The sequence below is a fragment of the Euprymna scolopes genome, chromosome 46 (genome assembly GCF_053919585.1).
Source record: "Euprymna scolopes isolate OS-2025 chromosome 46, ASM5391958v1, whole genome shotgun sequence".
NCBI lineage: Eukaryota > Metazoa > Mollusca > Cephalopoda > Sepiida > Sepiolidae > Euprymna > Euprymna scolopes.
In genome coordinates, this window is record NC_136527.1 from 12,395,120 (window position 1) to 12,416,975 (window position 21,856).

The 21,856-nt window shown below is 35.0% G+C and overlaps 2 protein-coding genes across 2 annotated transcripts in view; one reads left to right on the plus strand and one right to left on the minus strand.

The window, feature by feature from the left end:
* The window catches only part of LOC145271209 (uncharacterized), a 28,605-nt gene extending 27,321 nt beyond the window's left edge, over positions 1 to 1,284 (plus strand). Inside the window, exon 5 of the mRNA XM_080126772.1 lies at positions 867 to 1,284. Within this exon, the coding sequence (XP_079982898.1) occupies positions 867 to 938 (72 nt within the window). The 3' untranslated portion in view covers positions 939 to 1,284. The remainder of the gene's footprint in view (positions 1 to 866) is intronic.
* A 574-nt stretch (positions 1,285 to 1,858) lies between these two features.
* The window catches only part of LOC145271210 (26S proteasome regulatory subunit 7), a 48,261-nt gene continuing 28,263 nt past the window's right edge, over positions 1,859 to 21,856 (minus strand). Inside the window, exons 5-12 of the mRNA XM_080126773.1 lie at positions 21,467 to 21,623; positions 19,502 to 19,574; positions 15,138 to 15,233; positions 13,120 to 13,284; positions 9,171 to 9,258; positions 5,434 to 5,636; positions 3,783 to 3,879; positions 1,859 to 3,363 (exon numbers count right to left, since the gene is read on the minus strand). Of these exons, the coding sequence (XP_079982899.1) occupies positions 3,206 to 3,363; positions 3,783 to 3,879; positions 5,434 to 5,636; positions 9,171 to 9,258; positions 13,120 to 13,284; positions 15,138 to 15,233; positions 19,502 to 19,574; positions 21,467 to 21,623 (1,037 nt within the window). The 3' untranslated portion in view covers positions 1,859 to 3,205. The remainder of the gene's footprint in view (positions 3,364 to 3,782; positions 3,880 to 5,433; positions 5,637 to 9,170; positions 9,259 to 13,119; positions 13,285 to 15,137; positions 15,234 to 19,501; positions 19,575 to 21,466; positions 21,624 to 21,856) is intronic.

Consider the following 21,856-nt stretch of genomic DNA (forward strand, 5'->3'; position numbering starts at 1 on the left):
TGCAGAAAAGGCAACATGATTCCATTTCCATTTGACAAACCCGTTTTCTTTTATTTTTTTTTTTTTTGCAGTTGACAAGTTGTGTACAAATCCCAAGAGTGATAGGAGCCTGCTATCATGTCTGAAAGTGACACAATGCTCAACAAGCGAGATTAGAGATGCGCCACTGTACAACTCATGCTCTATACCGATCCAAATGACAACAGGACCATTGCCAACACCCTCTAATTACAAATCTGGATGATTCAACGCTTGAGGACAACACAACGGTTATGGTCTTTGGTGTGGTTTCAAGTAAATGCCACCTTACATCTTCAAAGAGTGTGGTGACCCCCTGATGCAAGGAGGTGGCCACTGGCAGACCATGGGCGTGGCAGCAGGACTTAGCACCAGCGCACAAGTTCAAAGAGATCGAGGCTTGATGTTGACTTTCAAGATGTTAGGTGGCATGATATTGCCCTCATTTGAAACGACACCAAATATCATAACCGTGGCCGGAAACTTTGTTTTCATCACCCTGGGCACGTCCCTGTTAGTCGTGGCAATCTAGGATGCATTTTGAGGACACTTGCAATGGTCCTGTTGTCATAACTTGGATCGGTAGAGAGCAGGAGTTGTACAGTGGCGCATCTCCGATCACACTCGTTGAACATGGTGTCACTTTCAGACATGATAGAAGGCTCCTATCACTCTTGGGATTTGAATACAACTGGCCAACTAATAGATGGTCTGCAACAAAAAAAGAAATCTGGTTTTCATCAAATGGAAATGGAATCATGTTGTCTTTTCTAAGACCACAAGTAAACCCAAGATTCTCTTTCCGCTCATCAAATGTTCATTTGTTTTTTTTTTCTTTGTTATATCAGGTAAAAATCTTTCTCTGCAAGTCAGATGCGAAATTTCAGAATGAGCACAGAAAGAATTTATTGGAAAAATAGGTGAGTGCATCCGGCGTCATCCTGGAGTTGGTCAAATTAATTTTCATGCAGCAATATAAAAAAAGTACACAACGGATGTCCCCTCCCCCTCTTTTAAAATTCATTTTATTAATTTTTTTGGGGGGGGAGGATTTTATTTAAAATCAAATAAAAATATAAATAAAAAGAAACATGCAAAACTTTCCGCTGAGGTTCTACTTTTCTACTCTGAAGAAGAGATACTACTCTCGAAAATTCGGGATATCAACACCTACCATTTTGTATGACACATTATGTTGGCAAATAAATGTCATAGGATTTAAAACATCTTATATTGTCATTCTTCCATATACAGGGTGACCCCCCCCCCAAAAAAAAGAAGCTAAATGGAGGCCATCTAGAACATATGCTGTGGAACAGATAAAAAAAAAAAAAAAAGGGGCCAAAGACCCCTAGTGTTTTGATGTGATGTTTTGAATATAATAAACTAGTTATGATCAAAGTTTCATTTCATTCAGACAAAACACTAAGAAACGGGGCCTAATTAGAGTTGGGCCAGTTTTTTTTTTTTTTTTTTGGGGGGGGGGTCCTGTTGACGCAGTTTGAAAGCCGGACCAAGATGTTGAAGCAGGTCAATCCTATCACTGGACGGACATAAAGGTGATGCCACAGTGATTGGAGCCAGGTGCATGTTTTTTTTTCCAAGCCTGTGCACTTGGCTCCGGCCCGTAGGGGTTACATATGTACTAATTTAATGTTCGTAATAAGTTCTCCCGATCAAATAATTTATAATCTGGAAACTGGGACACATGTATGTACGTATGTTAAAAGTATTAATATATTATATAGATTGTACAACCCCAGATTCTGTTATCTGTCATGGGAAAAAGAAAAGCAATATTGTGTCAAACTCACAAACATAGAAACAATAAAATCAAAAATAAATAAATCTCATATTTTATTCAGCCAAAGATTAAAAAAAAAAAAAAATGAAAACTTATAAAAAAAAAGTTATGATATTCAGGTGTCTACATCACAAAATAGTTTAAATTGCTTTTCTGTGAATAAGATAGACACAATTGTTATTACAGGAAAAGAAGGAAGTGTCTAGGGATGTGTGTATATAAATGTATGTAACCTAAAAACATTCCAATAAATAGAAATATGTCCGCTTTATTAACCCACAAATATAAGATTTCGTAGTCTTTGTTAGAGTATATATATATAGATACATATATATAAATATACATACGCACACACCCATATACATATATACATATTGGCTGCGAGTATCAGCTTTTTGGGGCCGGCTCAAAAGTCTTAGATTTGCATGCGGATGGAAGTCCTCGATGCCTTCTTAGACAGAGCTTCATAGTATTTAAAAGAATTACGCATTTTTAGTTGGTCATAACCACAATTTCACGCTCGCAAAGGAACACAAACTTGGTTACGACAGTTAATTCTTTCACGTACTACACATACACACATATAATTGCATCTCATGGTCACCATTTCAGGCCTTTTTTTTGGCAATTTTCATGCAAGACTGGTTACAGCGTGAGCATCATTACGAAAATCATAAAGAACATGAAATAGCTGCTGAGAGAAAATATACATACATATATATATATACATACAGTTTCATGGATTAATAAATACGATATATCTTATTGAATGAAATGTTTGGAAATTAGCGGAAAGAGATGAGGTTTTTTAGGGGTTTTTTGTAATGTATACATTTACGTTAAATTTGTGTAACTAACTGAAGAGTATGGAGCAAAACAAGTAGTGCAGAGAAATGCAGAACAAGAGTCGAACCTGCACTTTTACGACCACCCTAATAGCGAAGGAGTACAATTAATTCTCAGACACAAACAACTAGCAGTTAGAGACAGCTGATTCTGAGGTCAGAAATCGACATTTCATACCCACAGGATTACTCTGCGTTTGCTATTTTTTTTTTTTATGTTTTCATATGTGAAAAATAAAACTAAATGTTTATGGATTAATAAAAGTCGACATCTTAAAACGTTCTGGTATTATGATATCTGGAGAGAGGAAGAAGGAGAGAAGTAGGTATTGCTAGAACTTTGTGTCCAAGTTTGTAAAAAGCTCTCCTTAGTTATAATGGGGTCAACTTCAAAGCATGGTATCGACTCCCGTCACATTTTGAGAATCCAGTTTAAATGTATGTATAGATCCATAGAAATTGTTGAACAGAATGTATATAATTTTTGAAAGTAAAAAAAAAAAAAAAACTATGTGGAGGTGTGTTTGTTTTTGTTGTTCTAATTGTAAGTCATATAACGTGGTGTAGCACTAAATTTAGCAAGAGCTTTGATCACTTGGTGGACGCCATTGAGAAAATCTTTTTCCGTGGCTAGTTTTCTCCGTTCTCTTATAGCCAGCATGCCAGCTTCTGTACATACGCTGCGAATTTCAGCACCTGTGGATGGAAAAGCAAGAACCATAATTTGATGAGGGCAGAAATATAAATGACGAAGGGATTGGTAAGATATTAAAATGACATGAAAATAGCAATATTATAATCTAAACTTATATAGTGCAGAGGGGGGGAGGATTACAGAGTGTGGAGGGAAGAAAAGGGGAAAAACCAATTGGGAGAACAGTAGGAAACGACTAGAGTGGAGAGAAGATAAAGGGAAGGATCAGAGCATGGAAAAAAAAAAAAAACTGTGCAGCGTGTGGGGAGACTGCAGCGTATTTGGGACGCGAGTGCAGCGGAGGGACTCGAGGAATGAAAGGACAAGGACTGCAGAGTGAGGGGAGAGGGTTCCAAATAGAAGCATTCCTAACCCCCAAACTTAAAAAAAATATAAAAAAATGCTGTCATCCATTATTTACCTGTACTGTTGGGACATTTTCTTGCCAGCATTTCGAAACGGATTTTCTTTTCCACATTCATTGGTTTTGCATGAATTTTGAAGATTTGTGTACGGCCCTTAACAAAAGAGAAGGTTTAAAAATAGAACAATATAGAATTTTAGTCCATACACAAAACTAATATAAATTTTCCTTTAAAAATAAAAATAAAAATAAAATAAGTAGTAGTAGCAAGAGGTGAGGGAGAGGTCAAAACAACAGTAGGCAGGTGTTAATAAAGTTAAAAAAAAGAAAAAAAAAAAAGTGCCAAAACCTCTTGAGCAATCTATAAAAGTGAGCATGTGAGAACACTTCTCAACCTATATACTCAACAAATTGTACATCTACAGGCTTGAAATTTGATATGTCTGGTAATCAGACATGTGGAAATTTTTAATCCATTTTCTCCCAGAAAAAAAGAGCTACTAAGGGCTAAAAAATTTAAAAAAATTAATACATCACAAGTTCAGATTAATAGGTCCTGAACTGTTATCCAAGCTTCAGCCTCTGTCCCATCGACATAATGTAGCACTCCTCTGCCTGTTCTACAAGTACTTTAACGGTGAATGTTCCGATGAACTGCAAGCACTTGTACCCCCTCTACGTAAATACCCCCGACAAACAGTAAAATCCCACCACTTCACATTAGAGATCCCTAGATGTAAGAGAGCTTTCTACTCCAGTAGTTTCTTCCCCAGAACCACTAGACTTTGGAATTCCCTTCCAGGTTCCTGCTTCCCCAACTGTACTGACATGCAGAAGTTCAAGTGTAATGTGAACAGACATCTTGCTGCCCAACTCCTCACATAGTACACCTGTGTCCCTAATAGTAGCTCCCTACATCAAAGTTGCAATGTGCCTTGTTTGAGGGGGGGGGGGATTAAGGCTGTCGGATTTTTATGGTTTTAAATGTTTCATGACTACGCATGCACTATTCGTTCACATTAAGAATAAGAAGGTCTCATAACAAGTCTCTGGCTGACTTTGGGTAGGATTGAAGCTGCTATCTTCAGACAATGTTCCTCTGGAGCAGTAGAAACTCACCCATCTAGCAGAAAACACTACTAATAATTTCCCCATCCTTTATCTGTGCCTAAACCTAAACATGGATTCCATGAAAAAGCTTCTTTCTTAGAACTGCACGTCTGTGGAATTGTCTTCCTTTTTCCTGCTGACTACAATCTGATTGTCTTCCAGTCTAACGTAAACAAGTTTTTGATTAGCCGTTCCACTTAAGTTAACAAATTTACCGAATTTCCATCACTAACGATTACTATATTGTCCAATTGTCGACTACACTGTTTAACCCTCATCCTCGAGTGGCCTCTTGGCCTTGATAAGTGGTGGTGCCTATGAAAAAAAAAAAAAACAAAACACTTCTGGGAGATAGTGTTCTGTTAAGCAAATGATTATCGTACCTGATTCACTGTCTTTAGGATTTGGTTTTGATCTCGAAGTATTTTTTTCATTTAAAAAAAGTGAATTGTTAGAAAAACATAATACTCACATGCACATGTCTCAGTTGTGCTTAGTTTTTTTTAAAGGAATGAAATGTTATGTTTAATACCGGGCAACACCAGGTACTTTTTCTAGTTAATAATAATGAACAAAGGGTGGAAAGTAGTGGACAAACCTCATGATCTGGGAGGCCAAATTCAATTTTTCGATCCAAACGTCCAGGTCTCATCAGGGCTGGATCAAGAGTATCCGGTCTGTTTGTAGCCATCAACACTTTGATATTACCTCGGGGATCAAAGCCGTCCAGTTGGTTGATTAACTCCAGCATAGTCCTCTGTACTTCATTGTCGCCACCGGCACCATCGTCAAATCGAGCGCCTAGAAATTGGAAACGAGGAAAAAGGTTTAATTTAAAACAATGCAGTCACAACAATAATCTGCAAGTGACGTATAGGCTGATTTAGTCTGCTCCTACAAATTAGGCCGTCTAAAGATATCAGCTTTCTAAATTGAATGCACCAAACATTGAGGTTATTGAATACAATCCCATTAAACCGAAATAGCAAATTTAAATATTTATCCTATGAAAAAAGAAAAGATATATGTGCTTTGGTCAATAAATTCAAAGATCTTTTTCCAGATGTTCCTAGGAAAACCACAGCGGCAGTACATAATGTCGTGGTGGGCAAAACCCATAAGACAACATTTCCATCGAATAAATCCCATCAAGCTACAAAATTTGAGAAAAGAAATTAAATATATGATAGAAAATGATATAGAACCAAGCAATAGTGAGTGGAGTTCACCGTGCATTTTATTTGTTTGAAATTTATAACAGAAATATATTTCAGAGGTATACTCCATCTTCAGTATGTTGTTTTGTTTCTTTTTTTCTTCTTTGCCATGTTGTCAAGTGTGAGAAAGAAGTCTGTAAGGAGCCATGCGTTATATCTAGCGGTTGTATTTTGAAATGTTTGAACTGTGTGTAGGCAACGCGAGAATAACGTCAAGAATGAGAGTTCATATAGAAACGTTTTAATTCGAATAAAATAAAATACGCATCAAGTCATTTAAAATCAACAAAAGCATACATAAAGGTGTGTGTGTGTGTGGGGGGGGTCGAATCCCACGACCGGTGGCAAGCATTTTTTTTTTTTTTTTTTTTTTTTTTTACACAGTGATCACCACTTATCAAGGCCCGAAAGCCACTCAGGGATAAGGGTTATTGCAAGTACATTACGTTAGTGTGGAGATTTGATGAAGTGTTTACTTAAGGGGGCGGTTCATTAGGAATTTGTTAATGTTGGACTTGAACACATCCAAGTTGTAGTCCGGTGGGAAGCAGGCAGACGGAACAGAGTTCCACAGGCGTGCAGTTCTAAGAAAGAAGCTTTGTTCATGGAATCGATGTTTTGATTTAGGCATAGATAAAGAGTGGGGGAAATTTTTCACAGTGGATTCGGCTAGACGGGTGTTTTTCGTGAAAGATTGGCGAGGGAGGGACCAGAGATTGGAGTTCAGACGAGCACCTGCCATGGAAATAATGATAAAAGATAGGCTTGCAACGTCTCTTCTGTGGGAGAGGTTGCAGGGTAGAGAAAAGGGCATCCCCCACTAAGCCACAAAGTCTATTTTGTGGCTCTGTCAAGGCAGGATAGGCTGTTTTTAGCAGCTCCTGCCCAGATATGGCAGCAGTATTCCATCCTAACATGTAGCCATTTTTAGTTTTACACACACGCCATACACACTGTCTTTATTTACATGCTAACAGGAAGAGATAAACGTAATCACTTGTTTTTATATATATATATATATACATATACATATATATATACATATATATATATATATATATATATATATATAAAATAGTTAAGATGTCTCATATATATATATATATTACAATTGTGTTGTGTGCCGTTTTGTGCTGCCTAAAATGTAGATACGGTGTCTAAAAATGATTCCGGTCAAAGGAACTCCAACCTCCAGAAGATTCCAGCTGGAAGTCCACCAGAATGAGAGGTCATCCCAAGAGAAGGAACAAGCCAGTCACACCCAAAATAAAATAGTTAACATTTCTCATATATATTACAATTGTGTTGTGCGCCGTTTTGTGCTGTCTTAAATGTTGAAACAGTGCCTGAAGATGATTCCCATCAAATGAACTCCAACCTATAGAAGACCACGAGAATGAGATATCATTCTGAGAGAAGGAAGGAGCCAGCCACACCCAAAATCCTAAGGTACGCCTTTGCTCTTCAACGCTGCCAAAAAGATCCTCATATTTCTATCTTATTGACTGGCCCATCATGTCACACTCTGGTACAGTTCCCAGGACATTTACGTAACACGTGGGTCAGTCACTAGCATGACTGACCCATAGTGTTACAGAGGGATGTCGTGGATTGGGAGATACGCTGAATGCAAGGATTCACTTTGTGTCACAGGAGTTCCGAATATTGAAATCATCAATGAAAACTGAAACTATTACCTCTTTTGAATCATGTGAAAATTTGCCTCCCCTTGTCCAGTTTTGTGATGACATGTTAAGTTTTTTTTTTTTAAGTAACTTAGAGAGTTAGCTTCTCTTTGTGTGTGTGTATATATATATATATATATATATATATAGATAAAACAAGTGATTACATTTATCTCTTCCTGTTAATATGTAAATAAAGACAGTGTATGTGTGTATGGTGTGTGTGTGTAAAACTAAAAATGGCTACGTTTGAATTCATCTTTTTGTCAAGCATCGATATGACTTCCCATGTGAATTTTATTTAAAACAAACAAGGTATGTTTTTTTATTTATTTGATTAATAATAAATTAATTAACCAACAAAGTTTTAGCAACTATTGAGTACAGCAACCAAAACCTTTGACTTCAATATTTTTAACCGGTTTTGCCTAAGAAATGTTTTACTTAGTGGCTAAAAAAAAAAAAAAAACTGAAACCAAAAAAATTAATCCTACCTCACGATTTAGCAAATTTGCTCTAACAAATTTGCCAAAAATTAATCTTTGGTTCTTGTCCAGTATTGCCCCCATGTTAAAAAAATAAAATTAAGCTATCTGTATGATGTACAGGATGGAACAATAAAAATTATCACTCTAGAAAAGACATGATTACATATCCATTTTATGAAAAGTTTTCTTTTGTTACAAACCATCTACAAGTTGGCTAGTGATGAACGATAGTCTTCTATCCCATCTGAAAGTGACACAATCTTCAACAAGCAAGATGGGAGATGCGCCTCTGTACAACTCATGCTCTCTACCTATCCAAGTTATTACAACAGAACCATTGCCAGCACCCTCAAAATGCAAATTCAGACAGTCCGATGCTTGAGGGCACAGCTCAATGAAGTTTCCATCCAAGGTTATGGTCTTTGGTGTGGTTTCAAGTGAGAGCCACCTCACATCTTCGAAGTCAGCTTGAAAGTCAACATCAAAGTGTACCTGGATGTGAGGAGTGTGGTCATCCCCTAGTGCAACCAGATGGATTTTGGCAGACCCTGGGTGTGGCAGCACGTCCAAAAAGAGTCAGGCTTGGCTTCAGAAGGAATGCTACAACTTTGTATCCTCCTTTCACTTTCCTGCTGGACTACTTCTTTGGTCATACGTTGAGAACATCACCAACATGACCTCCTGCAACTCTAAAGCCAGCCTGATCACCGCCATCTGCCGAGCTCGTGGAAAACGTATGCTGTATCAAGGTGGTAATCAAGGCTGAAGGTGGCTACATTAATTAGACTACTACATTATCAAGTTACCTGAATTGATTTTTCTAATTAAAGTTTTAAAATAAAGCTGTAGTGTTATTTTCTTCAGGGGGGACAAATTTATCGTTCCACCCTATAGTTGTTCTATGCAATTAAACAAAATTCAGAGTATCAAAAGAAAATTACGTACCTCCGATTGCATCAATTTCATCAAAGAAAATAATGCAAGCTTTTTTGTTTCTGGCCATTTCGAAAAGTTCTCGAACCATACGTGCGCCCTGCAGAAGAAATAACAGATAAATCAATTTTTTTTTTTTTTTTTTTTTTTTAAATCACATTAGAAGATGTTAGAATTCTTGAGAAATTTCACAGTGGACTCATTCATATTTAATGTATTGATGCTGACATTTTTCGGATGTTCAGCATAAATGGAGACGACCTGATATTTTTTTCACTCTCATGTTAAAACTGCAAAAGTATTTATGTTAGCTAGCAGGGATGGCCGGCACAGCCCAGTCATAAAATACACCAACTATCGATTCTTATATATATATATATATATAAGCGAAAATGTATGTGTGTGTGTGTGTGTCCGCTAAAAACCCTTATCCCCGAGTGGCTTCCGGGCCTTGATAAGCGGTGACCACCGTGTAAAAAAAAAAAAAAAAAAAAAAAAAAACTTGACAGACAGAACAAAAATTCACAAACTTTGTCTCATATGAAAGCTCCATCCTTCGCCCGAAAAATATCGAAGAATTGGCCAAAAACATTAATTTTTTCATCCGGAAATCAACACTTTTCTACAGGGAAGGGGGGGGGGGGCAACAACCGTCCTATCATGTTAAAACTGCAAAAGTATTTATCTTAGCTAGCAGGGATGCCCGGCACAGCCCAGTTGTAAAATACACCAAAATATATATTAATTTATGCAGATTTCATATATAGTTAATTTTCTATCAATTTTTATATATTATAAAGTTGTGATTTCAAAAATTAAAAAATATATCCATATGACTTGGGTGCATCAGCTTGAATCAAAACCAAAACTTAACAATTTATATATATATAACTTGAGTGCCATCAGCTATAATCAAAACTTCTGAAGAATTCTTAGAAAAATTATTTATTACAAGAAATGAAAGGTCATAACAATTAAACGACAGTCACTCAGAAGAAAAAAGATGTATGATACACAAAATAACATGCTATCATATTAATATATAGATTGGGAACTGGTTTTATTAATTTATTCATTTTTTTTTGTGGGAGGAGGGGGGGGCTAGCTTTGTGAATATAATTTATACTGAACTTCTTTGAAGTTGATATTTTCCGTGAGAATTTCTTCAGCATACGAAAGTTTCATCAGTGTCCGTACAGATTTTCACTGTCCATTTTTAAGGACTTTTCAAAGTTTTTCGGGATTTAATTTAAATTTGGGGCATTTCACAATCCAGTGATTTGAAAAAGTGGTTTAAAAAAAAAAAAAAAATAAATAAATAAATAAATAAAATAAATAAATACGTACACAGCAAATGTAATCACAACCAATAAAAGTTACTTGTCCATTTTTTTTGGCCTGTCCAGCCTCATTTTAGATTATCACAATTTTTTTATGGTGGGGGAGAGGTATTCGGCATTGGAATTGTTCTCAGGCTGAAAGGATTTTTTTGGGGGGTGGGGTCACTTATTTATAGTAGCTGCATTACTTCCCATCCCCCCAAAAAAATAAAAGAACTGATAAAAACAGGAAAAAGTATGTGAAAAATCATTTTAAAACAAACTCAGTGTAGACGAAAATAAATGTTATCATTTAAAAAACACATTACGTAAGCCTCGAAATAAGTTTAAATGTTAAAACTAAAGCAAAATAACGTAATTTTTTTTATTTAAACAAATTCAAGAATGACAACTATGCATACATGTCAGGCAAAGTCGTTTAAAAACGAACCATTTTTTCTAACCCTCCATTATTTTAAACATTTATTTTTGTACGAATAATTGACCATTTTTTTTTTTTCTAATTCTCACATTATCTGAGTGAGACATCGCTCATTCAGATGGTACCAGGGTCGACCCAGTCTGATGCCGCTGTGAAAAGTTTTTTTTTAGAGACACACATTTTTTCTTATATATTAGACTAGCAGGGTGCTCGGCATTGCCCAGATGTGGAGAGGTGGTGTAGTAAGGGCCAGAAAAAAATAATTCAGTTTTTGTTTGAAAAAAAAAAACAAAAAAAACTCTTACTCCCTGCAGCTATCATGACATACAACTTCGCCTCAGTTTAAATTAAGCTTCGTCATTGCATACACATAAGGAGTTTGCAAAAATATCGACAAAGAAAAAAAGTGAACTCCTTGTAGAAAATGGCCCAGTTTAGGGTGGAAAAAAAAAAAAAAAAAAAAAAAAAAACACGAATGTTTTTTGCCAATTACTGGATATTTATCATCCGAGAGTCCGATCTTTAAAATGACACAAATTTTGTCAGTATTAGTCGTCTATTATATATTATACGAACAGGGGTGCCGGGCGTTGCTCTGGTGTTTGTAGGTATCTGTTGAGAAAGAGCTGTAGTAGGACGGCAGGCTCAAACACGAAACTTTGACACAAAGGTGGCAAATAAAGTGAAAGAAAATGTGATATGTTACCGTGACGCTAAGAGAGCAGAGGAAGTGAGAACGGTTGAAATTAAAAGATCACGCACTTAACTTTGGCTTAAGCTTGTTTGTTTCCCTGATCTTGGGGAATACCAGCTTCTTATAAAAAGGGGAGTGTCCAAACGAATAGCAATTTTTTGATATGAAGGGTTTTCCCCACATTCAAAGCTCATTGCTTTCTGGACGTCCTGGCACGAAAGGCCAAGAATACGACTACTCTGCTTTAGTACGAAAAACACAAACATGCGAGAAGATAGAATAGTGGGAATTTTATAAATTAAAAGATAGACACGACATCCCTTCATAAATTGTAAATATTATCATCTAGGGAGTATATAAAAAGTTCTAAGGAATGGTACCCTCCCCGGACATAAAAACAAAAAATTAAAAAAAAATTAAAAAAATAAATAAATAAAATGCACACACAAACATTTTCGTTTTTATATATATACTATCAAAAGTACCCGTCGTTGACTGGGTTCAAAAACAGCCTACAGAAAATGGACTCTGATTTATAAAAGTATGATAGGTTATGAAAAGGAAGGGTCGTAAAGAGATAGCTTCGAATTCGTGGGTATCAAAACCAAAGCAAAATATGATGAAAATAAAAATAAAATGGATAAACCCCATCATTTATTATACCATACCTGTTCACACTGAAACAGGTATCACAATATTATGTGGATATATATTAAAAAACCTTGTTAAACTTTGTGATATATTTCCATTCTATGGAGGTCAGGCGTGAACAAACACCCTATAATTTTATTATACCATATTTCTTTAAACAAACAATTATCAAAGTATACTTACGCAGATAGATATGAAAAGTCTTTATTAAAATTTGTACCTATTTCCATTCTATGGAGGCCAGGCGCGAATGCAGACCCACAATTTTATTATACCATCCCTATTAAAGTTAAAACATACTTATCAAAGTATTCTTATGTACATCTATATCCAAAACACTTGTAAACGTTTTTTTTTTAAGTTTTATATTTTTTGTTTCCATACTTTGTGGACCAGGCATGTACACGGACCTCACAATTTTAATGAATCATCATTATACCAGATCAAACATACCCATTCCTATGTCTCGATACATCTATCATTATATGTAATCAGTTTTCTAATAATAGTCAACCATATAGGAGCCTATTCATGAACAGACACAGACGTTCAGCTATATATATGAATGGAAATGTATAAAAAAATACGAAAAGTATAAAAGCTTATAACATTCGTTTTCTATTGGTGACGTGCAGGAATACAAAATATGAAAAAAAGTTTAAAAAACTTTTACAGGTACATAATTTGACTGATCCTTCAGTCTTCATCGGTGTGTGTATATATATATATATATATATGTGTGTGTGTGTTCAATAGTCATCTTTCGTTCTGGTTAGGATGTTACACTAAGTGTCTTCACGCCTTGTCTGGAGCCAATTTCCACAAAAAGAGTAAAAAGATGAAAAATGTTCTTACCTCTCCAACATATTTCTGTACCAATTCAGAACCAATAACTCTAATAAAGCAAGCATCAGTTCGGTTGGCCACGGCTCGAGCACATAACGTCTTGCCAGTTCCTGGAGGGCCAAATAGAAGAACACCTTTCGGGGGTTCAATTCCAAGATCCACAAACCTTTCCGGCTAATAAAAAAATAAAAATAAAATGAGTATTAGATTAAGTTACATTTTTAAATTATTTTCATGTGTCCCCAGACAAATCACGCTATGTAAAACAGAAAATAACAAAACTTTAGGATGTACTTATCTGTTAGGAGGGGGAAAAAAAATTTTAATTTTGTGAAACAGTCTCTTGCCGACATTAAAATCAAGGGAGATAATTCAAACTAGACAAGCACAAAAACAATTTGCTTTATCTCAAAAAAATATTACATTACCGTTTAAATTATCTACCTTGACCATAATAACAGCAACAATGGCGTTGAGAAAGGATTTAAGACTCCGCAATTGTAGTCGGATCCAAAAGGTTGATAGCAATTATGTTGCAAGCAGTCAAGTCAAGTTTTCTCAAGCCTTCAACCGATCTTATGGCTGGAATATCCATACGCATTAAAGATATGATGCAAGATGTTCAACGCTGTAAATTGACAAATCAGCAGGTGCAGAGTGCATACGGCATCCAAAATACCAAACTTTTTGATAGAGAATGGTTGAAGTTATTTACAAAAGACTAATTAAAAAAACTAATTAAAAAAAAAAAGATTAAGTAAAATACTAGGTTTTATTACATACAGTAGACAATCTTCCATCTCAGATGGGCATATGAAGGAGGATGGTGTGCTGGATGGAGTCTGCGGCCTTTTTGCGCCGTTCTTTGCGTCCTCTCCTCTCCCCACCCACTGTTGTACAGCACCTCGCCAGGTACCATGATTGTTTGCCAACTGTTCTAAGCTGCCCAGGTCGATGCCAGTCAGTTTCAGGGCACATTTGCATATGTCCTTGTAATTAATGGAGAGGGGACACCTTAGAGACTAATCACATCCAGACCCAAAAAAGACAATCCCTATGTTTATAGAGAGAAAGTTTCGTTAAAAAAAAAAAATGAATATACATATTACACACACTTCACAATAACTAAGACGTTTATTAAAAAAAATAAAAATTACACCCTCCCCCTTTAACCAAATCTCATTTAACATTGGGACAAATGTACTAACAGTATTTAATAACAAGAAACTAACTAAACTGTAAAAACTATGAAATAAAATAAAAAATAATTCACCCCTAATCCTGCACACACCTTACCCAATAAAAAAAATAAATACACCAAACCTCCAAGGAAAAAAAATATTACAATTGCTCCTGATGATAATCGGATGCACAGATAGAAAGTGCTTAAGAATATGGGTGAACAACAACCTTTGGGTGCCATTTTATACAACTTGCCAGCTGAAATAAAGACTGCTCGGCGAAAGGAAAAGATATCCAGAAAAAAAAAAAAAAAAAAGAATAACTGTAGTGTTTAATCAGACGTGCTTGAATAATGACTTGCTACCAATATATATATACATACATAAATATATATTATATAACATATATAATATTATATAATATAATACACACATATATATATATATATATATATATATATATACATACAGTTCATTTACTCACATAAAATTAATATACGAAAGTATAAATTTATGCATAACCTTTAAGTATTTACTTCAAAAGTGCTCAATACGTATATAAAATAATATATATATATATATATATATATTGGAAGCAAATCATTATTCAAGCATGTCTGAACACGACAGTTATTCTTTTTTATATATATATATATATATATATATAGAACGATTGGAAACATTAATTAAGACGAAAAACTTTTAAAAAAAAAAAAAAAAATTTCTCTTTACAGTAAAGAAATATAGAAATTAAAAGCTTGCAGGAGCGGCAATTATCAGTAGTTTAATGCGACATTAAGCCACGGAAATTTTATTAATTATTTTGTCAGCAAAATCTCTACTTACGTGAAGCAACGGCGTTTCCACAACTTCACGCAATTTTTCAATCTGTTCCTTGCAGCCACCAATGTCTTCATATGTTACATCTGGAGTCTCTTCAACCTAGAGAAAATAAAAAAAAATTAATTACATATGGAGTCTCTTCAATCTGGAGAAAAAAAAAAGATTAATTTCATTTTCAGCCCACAGAAGAGACATTGTGAGCCTGTCTCTGCTTTATCGTTATTTTCATGGGCAAATGCTCGTCTGAGCTCCAATCTATAGATTCCCCCTCTCTTATGAAACTTTCACGAAAAACACCCGTTTAGCTGAAAACACTATCAATAATTCTCCCCCCCCCGTTCTTTATCTGTGCCTAAACCGAAACGCAGATTCCATGAACAAAGCTCTTTTCCTAGACATGTCCACTTGTGGAACTATTCAGTTGACCTGCTTTTCTTTTCAGCTAACTATAATATGGTCATCTTCAAGTCCAATGTAAACAAGTTTTTGCTGAGCCGACCACTCAAGTAATCCAATTTACCAAATTTTCACTAACGATTACTACGATGTTGTCCCGTTGATTACCACACACATTAACCCTCTAGTAGCCTCAGGGCCTTGATAAGTGACGCCCCTTTTGCATAATAATTAAAAAAAAGCTGGCACCAAAATAGCAACTGAAGAATTTGGCTTTATATTCTATACTCTACGATATAAAGGAATGTCAGTATGATTCAATCTTAAACCTAAATAGCAATGCATCTAGAAGTTGATATTTGATTCTAACTAGCCTTTCTCCTTTATACTACTAAAAAAAAAAAAAATGGAACAAATAAATGTTATAACCAATAAAGATTGCTTTGCAATCCGTCTCCATTTTTTGTGCTTTTACATAGTTTTAAATACTTTTTATTTCATCTCAAATATTAAATATCTTTACGGCTTTTAAATTTCCAACCAAGATGGCTGCTGTCTTGTCCATTTTTTTTTAGCCTGGCCAGTGTACTTAAAATTTTTTTTGGAGGGATGGATCGCCATTGGAGAGTCCTGTCCATGCAACGAAAATATTTATTAAAATATAAAGGAGAATAAAAATGGACAGATTTCAATTTTTATCATGAGACTAGCAGGGTGGCCGCCATTAACCAGTCGTAAAATATGTTTAAATAAATAAATTTTCATTAGTGCAGATTTCGTATTTATTATACAAAATATACTGGGCTTCCTTTCTAGGGCAATTGCTCTTGACATATCAAAGGCCTACGACAAGGTATGGCATAAGGGCCTACTTCACAAGATTTCCAGCTTCGGTATAACTGGAAATGTTTTCTCTATCATTAAATCATTTCTCTCCGATAGGCTCATAAGAGTAGTGGTCGATGGACAAAAGTCAGAGGCCCTCAGTATTAATGCTGGGCCCAACTCTCTTCCTGATCTACATCAATGATCTTCCTAAACACATACTTAAATCATTCGTTGACATCTATGCTGATGACACGACCATTTACAGCAACACATCAAAGACTGTAAATGACAAAGTTCTCCTCTGATCTCAAGCGCGTGGTTCAGTGGGGGAAGACGTGGCTGGTTACCTTTAATGCATCTAAAACCAAACTCCTATCTTTACATTATCAACGCTCTGATCCCCATCTGGCATCAATTGAAATGGATGGCTCTTGTCTTGACTTTTTTTTTTTTTTTTTTTTAATTACATTTTCACCCCAAACAAGACACATTGCCACTTTGGTGTAGGGGGCTACTATCAAGGGAAACAACTACTGGGGTACTATGTAGGGATTTGGGCAGCAAGATGTTGGTTCACGTTGCACTTATGCATGTCAGTACAGTTGGGGAAGCAGTGACCTGGAATGGAATTCCAAAGTCTAGCGGTTGTGGGGAAGAAACTACCGGAGTAGAAAAATCTTTTACATCTAGGGATCTCTACAGTGTGGGGGTGGGATTTTGCAGCTTGTCGGGTCTGTCGAGGGTGTTCACGTCGTGGGGGCACAAGTGCTTGCAGTTCAGAGAATTCATCATTAAAATACTTGTAGAACAGGCAGAGGGATGCAACGTTTCATCGATGGGACAGAGGCTGAAGTTTAGATGCCAGTTTAGGGCCTATCAGATTGGCGACTCTTTTGAACCCTGTCAAGGAGCGAGAGAATAGTAGCCGATGCACCAGCCCAAATATGACAGCAATACTCCATACATGGGCGAATGGTTGCCTTATAGAGGTACAGGATACTTTCTGGTGTTAGTAGTTTTCTAGCACGGTAGAGAGAGCCCACCTTCCTTGCAGCAGCCCTGGCAATGCCCTCGATGTAATTGTTCCAACTCATGTTTCCTGTGAACGTTAGGCCAAGGAGCTTGAAAGACGTACTTTCAGATAAAGAGTCGTTGGCCATTGCTATAGGTGGTAGAGAAGGTTTCTTGTAATTATTGAATGAAACCAGTTTAGTCTTGGCGGCATTGAACGTGACCATCCATTTTTGTCTCTATTCCACTACAGATTGGAGGTCATCCTCTAGTGTTTCTGCCATTACTTTAGATATATGTTCATTTGTTTTCCTGTCGTGCCTGCTATAGAGTGTGGTATCATCAGCATATATACCCATCTCAGAGGCAATTTTGTCGGGGAGGTCATTTATGAATATCAGGAACAGTAGAGGTCCAAGGATAGATCCCTGGAGCACTCCCGCATTTATATCATATTGTTTAGATGTACGACCGTCGAGGACAACCTGGATTTTTCTCTTATCTAAGAAGTATTTAATTATGTTAAGTATTCTACCAGTGATACCGTGTTGGAATATTTTGGGGATAGTAATGGGGTATGATCCCACACAGTCGGACGATTCTATTTATAAACGATGCTGCCAAGAACTGACGAATCAAATAAATTCACGTGCTGCTACCAACCAATCAGAAACCAGAATTGCTTCATAAATATTAAACCTTTTCTGGTGCAATTTCACATGTTCTTTCCCGGGTTTCGACACGGTAAGAATATTTTCTTCTGAGGAACTGTCTACTACAAACAAGTCACCTACCAGGACTTGTAACAGCGAACCATGAGAGGATTCAAAATGGCTTACACTTCTACGATTTAATTTTCCTGAGGCTTACCCTGTCAAAAGCCTTAGATATATCTAGAGCTACCGCTCTGCCCTTTCCGCTTTGTCCAGTGAATGGTATATGCGTTCAGAGATTACAGTGAGGATGTCTGCTGTGGAACGGGCTTGTCTAAATCCATATTGTTGGTCGGTCAGAAGTTTAGCATCTGTAAGGTGCTGAACTAGAGCATGGTTAATTAAGGTCTCAAATATTTTGGCAAAAAGTGGGAGGAGGCTAATAGGGCGATAATTTAATGGGTCAGTTCTTTCGCCAGAATTCTTGAATACTGGTACTACAGAAGCAGTTTTCCTGATCTGAAATGGAACATGTACATCAAGTCTGTTGCCAAGGTCGCTGGAAAGATGGGGGGATCCTTCTACCGCTCCAGAAGATATCTCACTACTGATGCAATTCTCTATATAAAAGCCAAGTATGTCCAAGGATGGAATACTGTTGCCATATCTGGGCAGAAGCTGCTAAAAACAGCCTATCCTGCCTTGACAGAGTACAAAATAGACTTCGTGGGGGATGCCCTTTTATCTTCCCTGCAACCTCTCTCCCACAGAAGAGACGTTGCGAACCTATCTTTGTTGTATCATTATTTCCATGGCAGGTGCTCATCTGAACTCCAATATATGGTCCCCCCCCCCTCGCCAATCTTTTACAAAAGACACCCGTCTAGCTGAATACACTGTCAAAAATTTTTCCCCACTCTTTATCTGTGCCTAAATCAAAAAGTAGATTCCATGAACAAAGCTTCTTTCTTAGAACTGCATGCCTGTGGAACTGTTCTATCTGCCTGCTTCCCACCTGACTACAACCTGGATGTCTTCAAGTCCAACGTAAACAAATTCCTGATGAACCGTCTCCTTAGGTAGACACTTCATTAAATGTCTACATTAACATACTGTACTTGCAATAACCCTTATCCCTGAGTGGCTTCCGGGCTTTGATGTGGTGACCACCATGCAAAAAAGTTTTTGCAAGACATACAAACATACATTTAAACACACAGGTGGGATTTATATTATAGATTATATTGGGTCCAATATATAGCAATGATTTTAAAAAGTTAATAACTTGTATGCCACCATCAAGAATCGAAACAAACGTTTAGCTTACAATTTATTTTGTCCTTTGCTGTTAATGACTGAGCTAATAAGGAAGATTTATGCATCATCTTGGTGAAATTGAAACAGCTCAATTAGGAATGAAATGTGTTGTGCTAGGACTGCCATCCATGATCAATTTGACGAGCATATTAAATTGCTTACCTGCATCATAGTAACGGTTGGATCAATTTTGGGTGGTAATGGAATGTGAATTTGGTATTTATTTCTATCCACACTGAAAAAGAAAAAATATATAAATTATATATATAAATTAGTTACAAGTTTTCTATTTACATCTATCCAGTTAACAAAAATATAAAAATAAATTATGGCAACAAAATCAAGTCCATAGAAAGAGACATCAAAATTCGTAGTGGCAAGGATCGGGGGTGTCCTTGAACTGCATAATTAGCCGAGAGTCCACCTTCTTTGACATTCAAAAATCCTCCCTGTGCGACCTTGTTAAAAAACTTGATCATAAAACTATTCCTTTGGCCTTCGTCAGGTGGTAACTGCGACGAGATAGGAACTCCTAATGTCCCCTTTTCATGTAAGTATAAAAATAGAGAGATTTAGTTAAAATGAAAATGAAATAGAATAGACGAAATTCGAACCTCATAATTTAGGTTTAGAAATAGATTACGAGAGAATTAGCAAATGGAATGTAAAAACAACCCATTGTTTAGCTTAGAGATAAAATAGTTTTAAGAAAAGGAATGCAACTATAGGATAATTTAATAAACATGTTTTTAACATATTGGAAATATAGGTTACTGGGAATATAGGTTAAAATTCCTTTTGTAAACAAAGGAAAAAGTTTTGGACACGCATTTCCAGAAAAAAAAAAATCAAGGCGTGGTTATTGAGACAAGTGCAAAAAAATTAACTTGAGGGATGATCTATAGATTTTGATTTAAAAAAAAATCAATAAATATTGATTATTTTATCAGCAATGGAAAAATTTATTTTTAAAAATCAATAAATATTGATTATTTTATCAGCAATGGAAAAATTTATTTTAAAAAAATCAATAAATATTGATTATTTTATCAGCAATGGAAAAATTTTTTTTAAAAAAAATCAATAAATATTGATTATTTTATCAGCAATGGAAAAATTTTTTTTAAAAATCAATAAATATTGATTATTTTATCAGCAATGGAAAAATTTATTTTAAAAATCAATAAATATTGATTATTTTATCAGCAATGGAAAAATTTATTTTAAAAAAATCAATAAATATTGATTATTTTATCAGCAATGGAAAAATTTATTTTAAAAAATCAATAAATATTGATTATTTTATCAGCAATGGAAAAATTTATTTTAAAAAATCAATAAATATTGATTATTTTATCAGCAATGGAAAAATTTATTTTAAAAAATCAATAAATATTGATTATTTTATCAGCAATGGAAAAATTTATTTTAAAAAATCAATAAATATTGATTATTTTATCAGCAATGGAAAAATTTTTTTAAAAAAAAATCAATAAATATTGATTATTTTATCAGCAATGGAAAAATTTTTTTTAAAAATCAATAAATATTGATTATTTTATCAGCAATGGAAAAATTTATTTTAAAAAATCAATAAATATTGATTATTTTATCAGCAATGGAAAAATTTATTTTAAAAATCAATAAATATTGATTATTTTATCAGCAATGGAAAAATTTATTTTAAAAAAATCAATAAATATTGATTATTTTATCAGCAATGGAAAAATTTATTTTAAAAATCAATAAATATTGATTATTTTATCAGCAATGGACAATTTATTTTAAAAATCAATAACTATTGATTATTTTATCAGCAATGGAAAAATTTATTTTAAAAATCAATAAATATTGATTATTTTATCAGCAATGGAAAAATTTATTATAAACAAAAAAAAGACAAAGGAATCGTTTACAGTATTGGAAAATAGGCACAAATTTTTCTGATTCCAATATTCTAAAATGTTCCAATTTTTCTGATTCTCCGATTCCAATTAATCGTCCCGACACTAAAAATAAACGCAGTTAACTCTTATCAGTTGGTTATGTGCCATTTTCATTTAAAACAATGAAAAAAAAAAAATAAATAAATAAATAAAAAATATAGTCGAGAGGATAACAACCTACCCAACTCGCATTCCTTCCTCGATATCCGTGGGTGCTACATGATCACCGAGGTCCACCACAAACTTGGCAAACTGTTTCACATTGATGATATATTTTGGGTCGTCAGAGTCAGCATTAATTATTTTTGTACATCGAGCAACTTGCAAGGGTTGATCATCTGGCAAAGAAAACCAGTGAAACATAATTCATAATTATAGTAACAAAAAAAAAAAAAAAAAAAAAAAAATTTAATACTTTCGATGCCTAGTGAGGCAGAAAGCTTGCCTCAAATTCAAAAGTTAATCAATAAACATGGAAATAAAAGGCACTTCTACACTATTGGAACAAAATTTCGGAAATCGTAAAACTGAATTTCACATGAAACCAATGGTATCTACGTATTCCTCATAT